The sequence below is a fragment of the Haliotis cracherodii genome, unplaced genomic scaffold, assembly GCF_022045235.1.
Source record: "Haliotis cracherodii isolate W230 unplaced genomic scaffold, xgHalCrac1.p SCAF_6, whole genome shotgun sequence".
Lineage (NCBI taxonomy): Eukaryota > Metazoa > Mollusca > Gastropoda > Lepetellida > Haliotidae > Haliotis > Haliotis cracherodii.
In genome coordinates this window covers 60,671,305-60,686,932 of record NW_027266319.1, presented here as the reverse complement: position 1 = coordinate 60,686,932, position 15,628 = coordinate 60,671,305, and the positions used below count along the sequence as shown (strand labels likewise).

The 15,628-nt window shown below is 40.8% G+C and overlaps 1 protein-coding gene across 3 annotated transcripts; it reads left to right on the top strand.

Moving 5' to 3' along the window:
• The first annotated feature begins 150 nt into the window (after nt 1-150).
• Nucleotides 151-13,648, top strand: LOC139445022 (gem-associated protein 2-like). Of its 3 annotated transcripts, none has more exons than XM_071226081.1 (8): nt 151-336; nt 3,447-3,534; nt 4,049-4,138; nt 4,581-4,643; nt 6,798-7,016; nt 9,151-9,219; nt 11,124-11,234; nt 12,200-13,648. In XM_071226081.1, exons 1-8 carry the CDS (start codon nt 209-211, stop codon nt 12,284-12,286), a joined length of 855 nt encoding a protein of 284 aa, XP_071082182.1. In that variant the 5' UTR covers nt 151-208; the 3' UTR covers nt 12,287-13,648. The 3 variants fall into 3 exon arrangements, with proteins under 3 accessions (XP_071082182.1, XP_071082183.1, XP_071082184.1); XM_071226083.1 differs by having other exon boundaries at nt 157-241; XM_071226082.1 differs by lacking the exons at nt 11,124-11,234; nt 12,200-13,648 and adding an exon at nt 9,798-10,223.
• The last annotated feature ends 1,980 nt before the right edge of the window (nt 13,649-15,628 follow it).

Genomic DNA, 15,628 nt, shown 5'->3' with positions numbered 1-15,628 from the left:
GAATTATCTGTATTTTTTGTTGTTTTCATGGTTTTATATTTTCAATTGCATGGCTTATCTCATATATAATCATAATTCCCTTTCAAGTTGTAACATAATTATATGAAACACGTTTGCTGTGCTAGTTCAACTTTTCGAAACCCGAACACGTTATTTTGACGAACGAAACTTGAAAGTAGGTGGACACAGACGGTTGATACAAGCAAAGATGCAGACAGAGGAAGATATTCCGGACGATGACGTAATTCCACAAGCGTTTGCTGTTGATGATACTGATGATAATTTTGATCTTAACATACCCCCAACAACGGGTAACGAATATCTTAGACGAGTGAGGTAGGATCATAACACTGCAATCTGGCCTATCTTGAATGGCAATCATGATAATGTCTAGGCTGCTGCGATTGTGTTCAACTTAATCATCATGATAATATGTCTTGCAATATCATTTGCAGTTCAAATGCTACACACCGTAGTATAGGATATATGAGTATCCCCATGTTATGTGTTTTCGGACGCTTAAGAAACATTTGTATTTTTTTTCTCTAATCACAAGAGTAGAATAGGTCTTCAGCAACCCATGCTTGCCGTAAAAGGTGACTATGCTTGTTGTAAGAGGCGACAAATGGGATCAGGTGGTCAGGCTCGCTGACTTGGATGATACATGTCATTGATCCCAATTGCGTGGATTGATGCTCATGATGTCATTCACTGGATTGTCTGGTCCAGACTCGATTATTTACAGACTGACGTCATATAGCTGTAATATTGCTGAGTGCGGCGCTAAACAACAAACAAACAAATCTAGTCACAAGAACAACTGGAAAACATCTCACTCAGTTATAAAAGCAGACTTTATCTTAAAAACAGGCATTCATCTGAGTATTTACAATATCTTTGTGACTCCACACCCCTTGCTATAGCGTGTTTAATCGCGATAAACATAGCTGTCCGAAAACGTATATCTGAAAAGGCTGACAGGCTTTTTGCAATAGATCTGTGCCCACACTAGGACTGACTGAGAAGATTCCTAATTTAGTTCCATCTACCCAACCCTACCCGGGTCTTTCTCTCTCCCTCACGAAGCAGCCCTGCCGCGCACATTCAATCAAAATTCAAGTAAATTTGAATCACATGGAACAATGGAAGATGTTCAGTATCAACTCACACATCCATCACCAGTCCAACCCAGACAGTCTCTCATGTCCAACACCATGCGGAAGCCGATAGGCACTTGCTGTGGCGCAAGGAAAGCACGGCACTCCATGAAGTCACATACACTGCTTAAATCAGTTCCACTTCATGACACCTTTGTGAAAGTCACTGTTGTTTTGGGCAAACCACAGACAGGGGTATCCTCAAAAGATACCGATGTCCTCTATGTCAGTAGTCATGAGGGTCCAAAGGAACTCGTGGGCACGGTTGCCCAGTCGTCTAAGGCGCCGCAATTCGCTGTGCAGAGTTGCGTCCCTTGGGCACGCCAGAAACCTATGATTGTGGGTTCGTAATTCCGGTTCGCCCCGATTATGTTTCTAGGTTTGTCAGCACCATACCCGTGCTCGTGGGTTCACTGAAGTGGTAAACGTCTGAGACCTGCATCACTTCGGGCTTTCCTCCCACATTAAGCTGAATTGCCGTGATATAACTGGAATACTGTTAAAAGCGGCGTGAAACCCAACTCACTCACTCACCCAAAGGAACTGATTCTTACAGTCCCAGCGTTCTGCACCCCAAACAGTACACAGATAGGTGGACAAAATGGGATGGATAGGAGGAAAGAAAAGTAGCTGGACTTCCCTGTTCTGAGACAGACTGCCATCTTTGATTTTCCCTGAGGGAGCTTGTTCAGCTGCATGTTCGACAAGCATAATGCCTGGACAAGCCCCAACTGCCAATCAGTCAAACGCAACCAATATCGCTCCCCACGAGGAAGTATCTCCTTTCCCAAGTCATGTGATACTCCCAGGGCATTGTCAAGTCTAGAATTGCTGGGCATATGTCATGTATGTAGGAGATGGGTCACCCGTCTGTCTTGTTGGGTTTTAGAATTATTTCTACACACATAAAACTTCACTATAAATCATTAGTAATATCAAATTGTTCCCAACATTTCATTTCAAATTACCCTCAACTTTTGAAAGGGACAATCAATTGCGTAAGATATATTCACTTGACATATTATAAGAATCAGTTTTGAGTATCAAGGAAAATAATAACCCTATCAAGTGGGGAGTAGCATATCTCAATTGCTAACAATGCTAAACACATAGATATCATCACTGCACAGTTATCAAAGCAAACATGGAACCAAGCATGACTTTAGTTTCATAATGATAGTTTGATACATGCAGTAACCATGGTAATGAGAAAATCAAAGGGAGAAAAACAACATTTTCATTATTACCTGCCCTTTTTCAAAGTTATCTGCCCTCATACAGACATTATAAATATTGAAAAATCGTGAAAATAAGAGACAGATCACGTCTTGATTCAGTTGAAATAATGCAAACAATTACTTAAGAATCGTCAAGAAGTTATAATAAAACTAAATATGTAACTAGTGGTAAGACTATCTACCAGACAGGTGGTGGAAAGTTTCATGCAGCCCAACAGAAAAGTTACCAGCCACGGGCAGGCGAGCAGGCAGTTATTTCGGACACTGGTGAAAAAAACCTGGTTACACACGGATGTATCGGACTGAAATTGCATTTGAAATTTTGAATCGTGATATATTTTTTTTTAAGAACATGTAATTGATAATGTTGATGTATTTATGCACAGACCAAGGATAAATAGTGGTGTTTGTTAATGTTTATGATTTGGACATCTGGTTGATAGATAATTCTGGTCTTCTAAGTGACATTATTATTGTGTCTTGTTATGTTTTATCCCTGGATCAGTGTTGGTTAAATCAAGTCTATTTCATGTGTAGAAGACTGAAAAAAGAAATAGTCTTGGTTGGTTCTCAGGCATCATAAACGGGTTGGAAATTTTCACTAGTCCTCTAATCCTGGCCAAACTGCCCAATGGTAAAGGTATCATAAGGACTAGTAGAAAATTGCCATTTATAAGGGGTTTGCATTATAAGAACTAGTGGACAAAAACTGTTAGTTTCTATGGTGATAAAGATTGCTGCCCATTTCATTCTGTATATCCATTTTAAAAAAAACACAATAATCCTGAAATATTAAATATGTATTCCAGTATTTTACTCAACAACTGAACAAGGAATATAGTTATGTAGGGAGGCCATTTCCCAGGTTGATTGTACACAACTGTTTATTTGGTTACACAACTGTTTATTTGGTTACATACTAGTTTGAACACACACACACACACACACAAAACACAGAAAAAAAAACCTGCTGGCCTGCAATATATTTTCAAAAGCCATTGCCTGAGAACCTATTCTTTCATTTTTTAAAGCCTAAAATGTATTTTTGCAGACAAGAGGCTCGAGAATGCTCCCGAGTGGTGGTGGCCCCCATTGATGCCAAGGCATTTAACAGTAAACAGACTGTGAAGTATACAGAGGTAAATTAACATATATATATATATTTATGACCGTATAGACCGCAGTGGTCAGTGAAGCGTTGGACGCTAATTAAATCAATTACTGTGATAAGCCCACACAAGTATATTCCCTGCAAGTGTAATATGAGAGATGGAATCTGATTAGTAAATTGGAAGGGACATAACTCGTAATAGCCACTGGTGGCGCTACGATCGAGCCCAGACATTTCATCCTAGTTCGGCAAGGGTGAAAACTAGACTTTTGCAGTAAGTTAACTCCCTTGCCTCTGGAAGATGCTCAGTCACACCCTGAAGATGTTTCAAGGTTTGCCAGCACTGACCATTGCTCTTTGATTTGCTTTCCTCCATCAAGCAGACACGCCTCGATGTCACTGAAATAGGTTTTGTTTCTGGAGCATAACTCAAAGACGTCAACATTTCTTGATCAAACTGTGCCCAGATATCAGACTAGCCATGAACTGGTGCCTTTTCCTATTTAGGATGGTTTTGACATTTTGTTCGCCCTGGTTTCTAGCCATCCAGTTGTCTCCCCCCACCACGAGGACTAGCTCCATCACCTGCCTGGGAGAAGATGCAGGTCGCAGACTTTGCCGAGTTGAGACAGGTGAGGTTGCCAGTCCCCTATCAGATTCACTTTCAAAGCTCTTGAAATTCTCTAACACTCAAGGTAGAACAATGTCTTTTACATTTGCTGGCTTAGAAGTCCTTTTGCTGGAGAGGTGAAAAAGACATTTTTCTTAAATATCAAGCGATTTTAGTGCATGATGGCTCGTTGGAAAGCTCTTGAAATTCTATGATGTTTGATACCAAATCCGACACACCTATAAGGGGTCGTTAGGGAAATACAACTGTTTGAAGGTGTCCAAATTGACGTCAGAGGCCTCTGTTAGGGTGCTGTTAGGGCGCATGCGCATGCGCTGGACGCTTGGTTAATTGTGTGCCATCGTACCAAGAAGGCGTAGAACATCACTCAAAATGTCAACCACCATGAAGGTCCAGATGAGAATAGGTCTTCAGCAACTCATGCTTGTGTTTTCTTTTTCCAGAAATTGCTCAGATTCCGGGCTATGCTGAACTCTGGAGAATTAAATTTGAAGAGACCAACCTTGGTAAGTTCAGAAAGTTGTTATTGTCAGGCATCATTGTTCTTCCTGCTATTTTAAACTTGTTGCTTTTGTGATAGGCTCTGTCATCATGGTACAGATTGTTCCAGAATGGCTCATTTCGTGCATCTTTGACTTGGTTTATTAACATATGTTTTTAAAACTTTTCCTATCTCTCACTATGCATTTCATCTCTCTCCCTCAATCAGACAGCAGGAGATTCATGCATTGGTAAGACCACTGATAGTGATGGTCATGGCTCGGATGTGTTTGGGTTATGTGTTCTTTGAAGCTGGAAACATGTTCTTGGATCGTTTCCACACCAGGATCGAGGGAGAGGGATGAAAAGATATGTGTATATATATTCTTTTGCAAAATTTACAGTTATGTGAATTACATTATAGTACCTTGTGATGATTCCTTGTTAGAATGGGTCTCTGTGGCCTATGCTGGTTGTGAAATGGACTTGGGTGGTCAGACTCGGTGACTTGGTGTGTCATCATACACCGACAGATTGATGCTCATAAGATCAATCACTCGTTCGTCTGGTCCAGATTCTATTAATTATAGCTGAATGCAATGTTAAACAACATACTGATTCATATTTTGATTAGAAGCAGTTCCAGCAAGCTGGATTCATGACCTTCAGATCTTTCAGTTAATTACACAGATAGGATTTCCCTGTTTCACAACTTCTACAACTCAAAGTGAGTGAGTTGGGTTTAACGCCGCTTTTAACAGTATTCCAATTACATCACGGCGTGTCAGCTTAATGTGGGAGGAAAGCCCGAGGTGATACAGGTCTCAGACGTTTACCACTTCGGTGAAACCCACGAGCACGGGTATGGTGCTGACAAACCTAGAAACATAATCGGGGAGAACCGGGATTCAAACCCACAATCATAGGTTTTTGGCGTGCCCAAGGGAACTAAGTGTCACAACTGATGTTATAGGTTATTGTTAAATGTCGCAGACAGTAATATTCAAGATTCCTTGGGTCTCTACAACTCAAAGGCATAGGTACCAGACCTGTAGACCCTCTGAACTACCCTAACCACCTAGCTCAAATTTTTATCAGTAATTTATCAAATGAGCATACATGCTTATGTAAATATCAGCTGTTCTTCAAGAATGTTTAAGATATTTATATGATGTCAACCATCCCATTCTGTAAAATAAAATAATTTAAACATGTTTCTTCTTTGGGTACACATCTAAGACATCTAAGAAACTAACAGTTTTAGTCCACTGGTCCTCAAAATAAGAAATTTGACAAGACCCTTATTAATGGATTAATTGATGCCTTAACTATTGGGCAGAAAAGTGCCAATTTCTAACGCTGATGACCTTCATCACTCTCAGCTTTCCTCGGGTGGACGGTAGCCTAGTGGTTAAAGCGTTCGCTTGTCACGCCAAAGACCCGGGTTCGATTCCCGACATGGGTACAATGTGTGAAGCCCATTTCTGGTGTCCCCCGCCGTGATATTGCTGGAATATTGCTAAAAGTGGCTTAAAACCATACTCAGTCACTCACTCACTACTCCTAAAACGAAAATTGGCGCGTTTCTCAAACACTCAAGGTAGAACCATGTCTTTTCCATTTGCTGGCTTGGGAGTCCTTTTGCTGGAGAGGTGAAAAAGACATTTTTCTTAAATATTAAGCGATTTTAGTGCATGATGGCTCGTTGGAAAGCTCTTGGAAATTCTAAGATGTTTGATACCAAATCCGACACAGCTATAAGGGGTCGTTAGGGAAATACAACTGTTTGAAGGTGCCCAAATTGACATCTGGGCCTCTGTTAGGATGCTACTTCACGCGCATGCGCGACACCATCGTGGTTTTTTTAACACAGTTGGATAGCCAATGTAACCCTTTCAAAGTTTCCAAAAGATTTCACTCAGCTTTCCTCCTACACCAAGCTGACACCAATATGTAACTTAAATACTGTTTTCAAAGCAGCTTCAGACACTCTCTCCCTCATTCCGTGTTCGTTATTTGCGCTGTCCTTCTAGTTGTCATAACGTAAGCAGTGAATGCATTAAGGAGTAATGCAGGACAAGTATACAAATGTCAAAAATATTTAGATTTTACTAAGATCGTTTAAATTAAATGGCTCCTATGCATGTTGATCTGATCTGGGTTATACTTACTTCTTGTAGCCCTCGACAAATGATGCTGATAACTGGTGCCGCCTGTGTTTCGATCGGTTGAAAATCAAAACGGTTGCGAGTGAGTGCTTTGAGGAGAGTGTGGAGCCTATGGTTGAAGGCAGTGCGATGCCGCTTGGGGCCTACAACATCACGGACCAGCCTTCAACATCACAAGCGTCCATGCAAGGGACACCACCACTACTTAGCATCGTCCTCTTCATGGATCAGGTGAGACACGTTAGTTGCAGGTTCACAACTTAGCACTGTAGCTATGTTCATCAAAATATTCTGAGATAAACTATTCAGTCCTATTTCAGACCCGTGAAGATTCCGGGGTAGAATAGGTCTTCAGCAACCCATGTTTGTCGTAAAAGGCGACTAACGGGATCGGGTGGTCAAGCTCGCTGACTTGGTTGATACATGTCATTGATCATGATATTAATCACTGGATTGTCTGGTCCAGACTCGATTATTTACAGACCTCCATCATACAGCTGGAATATTGCTGAGTGCGGCGTTAAACAACAAACCAAACCATTCCTATTTCAAGTGAACATAATAATGTTAAGATCCTTAGATGATTAAAACTTACTTAAATTCTCCTATTTCACACAATATATGACCCCCTGATTGTCCCGGGGGCACGGGTGGCCCAGTCGTCTAAGGTACATCAATTCGCAGTGCAGAGTTGCGTCCCATGGGCATACCAGAAACCTATGATAGTGGGTTTGAATCCCGGTTCGCCCCGATTGTTTCTAAGTTTGTCAGCACCATACCCGTGCTCCCGGGTTTCTCCAAAGTGGTAAATACCTGCATCACTTCGGGCTTTCCTCCCACGCTAAGCTGACACCCCGCGATATAACTGGAATACTGTTAAAAGCGGCGTTAAACCCAACTCACTCACTCACTCCTAATCGTCTTGCATCACAGCTTCTCTAGCCTGTTATTTCTAGGAAAGAGAATGATGTAACAGGAGTATTCATGTGATCAGGTCATGCAGGTCGCTGTGCATGGGATTACAGTCAGTGACCCATTTGTTTGCATGGTGACCATGGTGATACTGGGATGTGTTCGGGTCAAATGTTTGTAGAAGCTGGAAACTTTGTTCAAGCACGTTTCCACACAGGATCGAAAGAAAAAGAAAAAAATGCTCAGTGTGAGATAGAATAAATATATAAATATACAAGTATTTGTAAAATTTACAATAATTTGTGACGAGTGTTTTAGTATCCTTCCAAATGAAATTGGATGCAACACTGTCATCTTCTGCAGCATTACCAGTATGTTGTACACATCAACTTCCCACTACCTGTCCTTTGAGCCTCAACTTCCCACTACCTGTCCTTTGAGCCTCAACTTCCCACTACCTGTCCTTTGAGCCTCAACTTCCCACTACCTGTCCTTTGAGCCTCAACTTTCCACTACCTGTCCTTTGAACCTCAACTTTCCACTACCTGTCCTTTGAAAATCAACTTCCCACTACCTGCCCTTTGAACCTCAACTTCCCACTACCTGTCCTTTGAAAATCAACTTCCCACTACCTGTCCTTTGAAAATCAACTTCCCACTACCTGTCCTTTGAAAATCAACTTTCCACTACCTGTCCTTTGAACCTCAACTTTCCACTACCTGTCCTTTGAAAATCAACTTTCCACTACCTGTCCTTTGAACCTCAACTTTCCACTACCTGTCCTTTGAACCTCAACTTTCCACTACCTGTCCTTTGAACCTCACCTTTCCACTACCTGTCCTTTGAACCTTAACATGTCACTAACTTACTTCACTTATATTTTTTATTGGTTGGTTTATGAAATGTTTGGACTAAATTTTAATGTAGGTGATTGAATATCAATATTTTCAAATTCAGCTTCCAGATTAGTATTGCTACTAATTAATGAAGGAAAAACAAACAAGTTTTAACATGGCAAGATACCAAAAGATAATTGGTTGTGTTTTTTATTAAATCAATGAGATATTTTTTTAACGTATCATTCACCATTTCTGGCAAACTGGTTTTAAGATCATTTTACCTAATTGTAAACCTTGAAAGCTTGGCGAAACAGAGACAGACAAAAGAATGTTGTCAAAGGTGTTCGCTCTTTTTGTTTTTTTTCAGGTTTTTTTTTTACCATCAGAATGCCACAACTAAAACTTTCAACATGTAGAAGGCTTGCTGCATTTTCTGTAGAGCAGTTTGAATAGAGAAAACAAATCCCTGCCAATGTATAATCCATATGCATTTTCTGTCTGAAAGTTTACACTTAACTCTACCTGTACAAAACCTTATAAATACTGCCTAAATCTATTCACTTACTGGAAGTACATTCTTTGACTTACAATGTTGTCTGTTGTTGCTGTTTCAGACCATGGTGATAAAAGTGTTAGAATACCATGTCAACTGGCTGGAGGCGACAGGCTTCACGTCGCACCAGGTACATGTGCACTTACTCTGTACTTACCAGCACTCTATTCTTATCGTAAGAGACCGTCTCCGTGGACCAGTGGATGACAGGACCTGAGCATGTGAATACCCCTGCCACATCATAGTTTGCGACTAACACCCATTTCTGCATGTATTATGATCAAATTTGATTAAGTTGTTAATATGTGAACACCACCTCCTTGGTCTAGTGGTAGAGTGTCCACCTGGAGAGCAGAAGGTCTTGGGTTCAATCCCTGTCCGTGTCATATCAAAAGACATTAACAGATGGTACTTGTTGATACCCTGCCTGGCGCTTGGCATTAAGGGGCTAAACAAGGACTGGTCTGCTCGGAGTCAGTATACTGTGTCTGTGTAGGGTATTCATGTAATAAGTATAATTCTACCATTAATTTGGAATTTACTCGATTCTGATTGGTCAATCAGAGGCTATTAAATCACAATAAACCCCCTCTGATTGAAACAGCTGGTTTGACGGCCGCATCACCGCGGAAGCTAATATTCACAGAATAGTACTATTTTCAGTCATTGTCGGTAGGCATAATTAAATAATTATATCTACAATTACAGGTTACGAAATGCACAGATGCAGTTACTACAATATTCAAAGGATGTGTGGCAATACATTTTCGTGCAGAAAAACATGACAGAAATCAACAAAGGGAATGTATTTACGTTTTGGAGACCAAAGAGAGCTTGGAATTTTGTCGCTTTTCTATATACGACTGTGACGTCATATTTATTGCGTCACAATGAGCGATATGACGTCATAATGGTGATGCGCGATGTAGAGCGAAAGCCTTGCAAAGTTGCTTTGTTTTCTTTAGGGATGCCCACCTCATGTTAGCTTACCAAGTTGCCGTGCTTATATGCTTTCAATGCCTGTCATATGTTCGAGTGAAGTATACCGGTGTAAACAAACTGCTTGAGTATATACAGCACCATATTTTGTTCGGTGATTCCGTAATTCAGATCGATAACCCAATCAAAACACTGAACTCATGCCGCTTCACTCAGTATATTTGCTAACACCAAAGAGTTTGCGTTTTATTTAGTCATGGTAGAATGGAGATAAACATAAACCGCGCTAAATTTAACATTTGAAACCTCACGCTGCGCGTTGGGTTCCAAATTCAATTTAGCGGGGTTAAATCTACAGGTAACCTAGCTCTACATTGAAAACACAGTATGTTTATCTCCTAACTATATAAGTGCAATAATCTTTGATGCGACATTAATCCCCATTTCACCTCATCTCACCTTATTATATTAACAATTCAGTAACATGTTCAGTTTTAAGTTAAATTTAGAGCAAGTATAAATCTGTTATACTACCTCTAATTTTCAAAACACAGTAGGTTTATCTTCTAATTATGATACATTATTTATTGCTGTATTGTGATATTTTTATCACAATTTCAACCTTAAACCTCCTACGGCTCCCAATAGTTAATATAACATACCGAGTTATGCATGCCTTGTTTCATCCCGTGAAGATTCGGGGTAGAATAGCTATTCAGCAATCAATGCTTGCCGTAAAAGGTGACTATGCTTGTTGTAAGAGACGATAAACAGGATTAGTTGGTCAGGCTTGCTGACTTGGTTGAAGCATGTCGTCATATCCCAATATTGTGTGGATCAACGCTCATGATGTCAATCACTGGATTGTCTGGTTCAGATGCAATTTTTTACAGACCACTGTCATATAGCTGGAATATTGCTGAGTGCAGCGTTAAACAACAAACAAACAAACAAAACATGCCTTGTTTCACTTTCTTATCTAATATATATCCAGGTGAGTTGCTTTATTTGCGGTAGTTTATCTCATTTTCCTCTGATGTTCTTACCTATGTAGTATCTAAAACACAACTGTCACATACTGTTCACCTGTTACAGGGTCGATGGTTCTATGCACTGCTGGCCAGCCTACAGAAGCCGCTCTTGCCAGAGGCATGTTCTCTCATCAGAGATTTGGCCAGACTCTGCTCCAACCTCCGGGCTTCTCTTGTACGTACTCTGAGCATCCGTGGAGGTCGGGGTTAGAATAGATCTTCCGCATCTGAGCATCCGTGGAGGTCCGGGTTAGAATAGATCTTCCGCATCTGAGCATCCGTGGAGGTCCGGGTTAGAATAGATCTTCCGCATCTGAGCATCCGTGGAGGTCCGGGTTAGAATAGATCTTCCGCATCTGAGCATCCGTGGAGGTCCGGGTTAGAATAGATCTTCCGCATCTGAGCATCCGTGGAGGTCCGGGTTAGAATAGATCTTCCGCATCTGAGCATCCGTGGAGGTCGGGGTTAGAATAGATTTTCCGCATCTGAGCATCTGTGGAGGTCCGGGTTAAATAGATCTTCCGCATCTGAGCATCCGTGGAGGTCCGGGTTAAATAGATCTTCCGCATCTGAGCATCCGTGGAGGTCCGGGTTAGAATAGATCTTCCGCATCTGAGCATCCGTGTAGGTCCGGGTTAGAATAGATCTTCCGCATCTGAGCATCCGTGTAGGTCCGGGTTAGAATAGATCTTCCGCATCTAAGCATCCGTGGAGGTCCGGGTTAGAATAGATCTTCCGCATCTGTGGAGGTCGGGGTTAAATAGATCTTCCGTATCTGAGCATCCGCGAATTGAAGGAATTTGTCCAGATCTTAGTTGGCAAAATATCCTTCTTGTGTATCGAAACCATTTCTGTCAAATCTGTCTATGGCAGTTTACAGTGGTCTTCATGAGGCGACTATGCTTGTTGTAAGAGGCAACTAACGGGATCGGGTGGTCAGCCTGGCTGACTTGATTGAAGCATGTCATTGTCTCCAAATTGCGTGGATCGATGCTCATGATGTCATTCACTGGATTGTCTGGTCCAGACTCAATTATTTACAGACCGCTGTCATATAGCTGGAATATTGCTGAGCGCTTCGTTAAACAACAAGCAAACAAACAAACATCACTCACACACTCTTTTGTTGTTCATTTTCAGGACAATCCTGAAGATTCAAGGCTGCTGGAACTTAATTTGATGATATGTCTTGTGGCCAAATACTTCGAACAAAATGACCTGGCATAGACCTTGATGAAACAGGACAGAGGTACAAGTATTTTTACAACACAGTTGTATGCTGGTGTTGAACACCTATTCCTGTCCATGATGACTGACCTCAAGAAATTGAAGTATTAGTTGTAATATGAAACTATGAAAACAATGGCCTCATATTACCTTTACTAAAGTGCCATAAAAAGTTATTTTGCAATCAGAGGTTCATTTGTGTTGTATCTCATTGCTGCTGACTTGTATTTTATCTTGTCCACACTGCATCATGTACATCGTGTGGCTGTGATGCTGTAGTGTTAAGGATATCCGCTGGTCCATATTCATCTTCCCGAGGTAAGTGAGTTAACTGACTATAAAAGTCCAGTTTCCACCCTTGCTGAACTAGGCTGGTATTATGGAGTTACATTTTGGCTCGACTAACGAGTCTATGCATAGTCCAAATAAAATCACGCACCGAAATCGAAATCCGGTTCGTAAAGTGTCATGCAGATTTCGGTCGACTGCAGGATTTGCAAAGCATGTGCACTACTAACTCATTGTCAACAGATATTTTCGAAATCTTTTCATGTTTTTAATGAAGGTGCTCACGTTATTTGATGCACTTCGCGATGTAAGACTCATTTTATCACAATATCGATCTTGATTATCGATCAGATCGTCTTGACTGGGCGCCACCGTTTTGTTTGAAGCAAATGCAAGTGATACGAGAGGTTAAATCTGATTGGTCAATAGGAGAGGCATAGAAAAAACATAACTCGTAATAGCCACTGGAGGCGCTACGATCGAGCCAAGGAATTCCAGCCTAGTTCGGCAACGGTGGAAACTGGACTTTTAAAGTCAGTTCACTCTCCTGTCTCAGGAAGATGGTCCATATTTAAAAGTATGTAACGTTTCTGAGATATTTCTAAAATCTTTATGGTTTTATCCATTTGTCCAAATTAGAGAAAAAATGTGAGTGTGGATTTTGCTGTGCTAAGCGCGCTTGTTAAGTACTGCACCAGATCCACACTTACCGTGGAGGCATACAATTCTGGGTTTCGTCGTTTCGTATCAGGGATAGGTTGACTTTCATTATGTCATCAGAAAACTCACATAGACAATAGTTCAAGTTGATTCAGTGATTGAAAACTTATCCTAGCGGATATCTTTAAGCAACATACACTCACAGAGAATCACTCGATGAAATTACTGGGTTTTTTTTTACCCACGTAATTAATTGTGGTAGATATGTTGAAAGGTAAATGACAAATGTTGATCTTGATGTCAAAATATCAGTCATCTTTGCTCTGCCAACCATGCCATCAAGCAGACAACCCATTTTTGATAATTTGGTTTCCTGGGTGAATACAGAGTTGCTTCCTTTTACTGTATGCTTGCCAGGACTTTGCTTTAAATTAGAGCTAGGGAACTTTTGAAATTGTGGTGTCTGTTTATGAAATAAAGTGCTCACATATATTGTTTGTTATGAATTTCTGTGCATTTCCTTGTGAGGTTTCCAGGTTAAATTAGGTCCCCTTGTGTTTATGGTTGTCGTAAGAGGCTACCAAGTGGATCGGGTGGTGCCTTGACGGCATGGATCGGTGATGTCAATATCAATCACTGTATGCTCTTGTCCGCACTTGAATATTTACAGCCAGACATTGCATAACTTGAATATTGTTGAGTAGGATTTTGGATTAAAATAGGTCCCCTACAAGTGGTGCTTGTCGTAAGAGCCGACCAAATGGTGACTCGTGACTTGGTTGATTGCATGTGTTCATACCCGACAGCATGGATGATTGCTCATAATATCAATCACTGTATTGTCTGGTCCCAAAACAAACACACACACACAATTTTCAAATTCAACAACATTCATTAAATCAATTCACTTGTAAAAGCAATCTGTTGAGGGATCAGTGAGTCATCTTGTTGAAGCATGTCATCATACTATCAACCACTTGTTTGATTATTTTCTGCTATGACACGCAAATATAAGTCACTCACAAGGTTATTCATGAGGGTCGGTTTAATTTTTTGTCCCTGATATGGTATTTCACTTCAGTTTGTTTGTTTGTTGTTAAACACACTCATCAATATTCAAGCTCTATGACAGAGATCTGTAAATAATCAAGTCTGGAACATGCTTGCCTTAAGAGGCGACTAAGAGGATCGGGTGGTCAGGCACGCTGACTTGGTAGATGCATGTCATCGTATCCCAATTGTGTGGATCGATGCTAATGATGTCAATCACTGGATTGTTTGGTCTAGACTTGATTATTTACAGGCTACCATCATATAGCTAGAATATTGTTGTGTGCAGCGTTAAACAACAAACAAAACATGCTAGTTAGGCCAACAGGACAATATGGCCCTTAATTGCAATGGGGCACGGGTGGCCCAGTCGTCTAAGGCGCCGCGATTCGCTGTGCAGAGTTACATCCCTTGGGCGAGCCAGAAACCTATGATAGTGGGTTCGTTCGGCCGGATATAACACAATTACGCAGACAAAGGGAGTCAGTCATACACCTGTGTTCTCCCCGATTATGTTTCTAGGTTTGTCAGCACAATACCTGTGCATGTGGGTTTCACAGAAGTGGTAAACATCTGAGACCTGCATCACTTGGGGCTTTCGAAACTATCGTAAGCCTGTGGCAGATCGCACAAAGATACGATAGCTATCGTAACTCTGACAGAGAACTTGTGTTTGCGATTGAAAAAACAGGGTGTTTCCCTATGACGTCACGGGGATTTCCCAGCCGCTGACAATAACAATAGCGACATGGAATTCATGATCACATGGTCAGGTCACATTGTTTGTGACATACTATTTATAATTCTTTTTAAAATGTTTTTCCAATTACGTAAACAATAAAAATTAAAAAGAAATAGGTAAGTGTATTTTATGAAATCGTATTTTTGCCGAAAATCGTCAAATTTTCGCTTCCTTGCTCTTTAATCTGGACGTTATGAATGTGTTAGATTACGTCTTTTTATTTACAACGAACATAATTAAGTTGTAAATGCATTATTTAAATAATGTGATACATATAACTTTCAGACGTTTCAAATGGTGTATAACATACAGTAGCAAAGATGTTTTACAAGCAGATATTTTCAGCAGTAAACGCTTCTGATTGACTGGTGTTGAAAGAGTTAAAACAACTAATATTGTCCATCTTTTTACCTGCGATGTCATTGTGATGAAATTGCGCGAACAGCTCTTTGATAAACCATTACAAACTTACGTTACCACAAACACTGAACCCATATTATACATAACTACCTCCAACATTTCTTCCTGAACCGGGGGCACAGGTGGCCCAGTCATCTAAGGCGCCGCGATTCGCTGTGCAGAGTTGCGTCTCTTAGGCACGC

Coding starts and splice junctions, on each gene's coding strand:
- LOC139445022 (XM_071226081.1), top strand. CDS start 209: ATGCAGACAGAGGAAGATATTCCGGACGATGACGTAATTCCACAAGCG. Junction 9,220..11,123: donor CAGGCTTCACGTCGCACCAG/GTACATGTGCAC, acceptor CACCTGTTACAG/GGTCGATGGTTCTATGCACT. Junction 11,235..12,199: donor CCAACCTCCGGGCTTCTCTT/GTACGTACTCTG, acceptor GTTCATTTTCAG/GACAATCCTGAAGATTCAAG.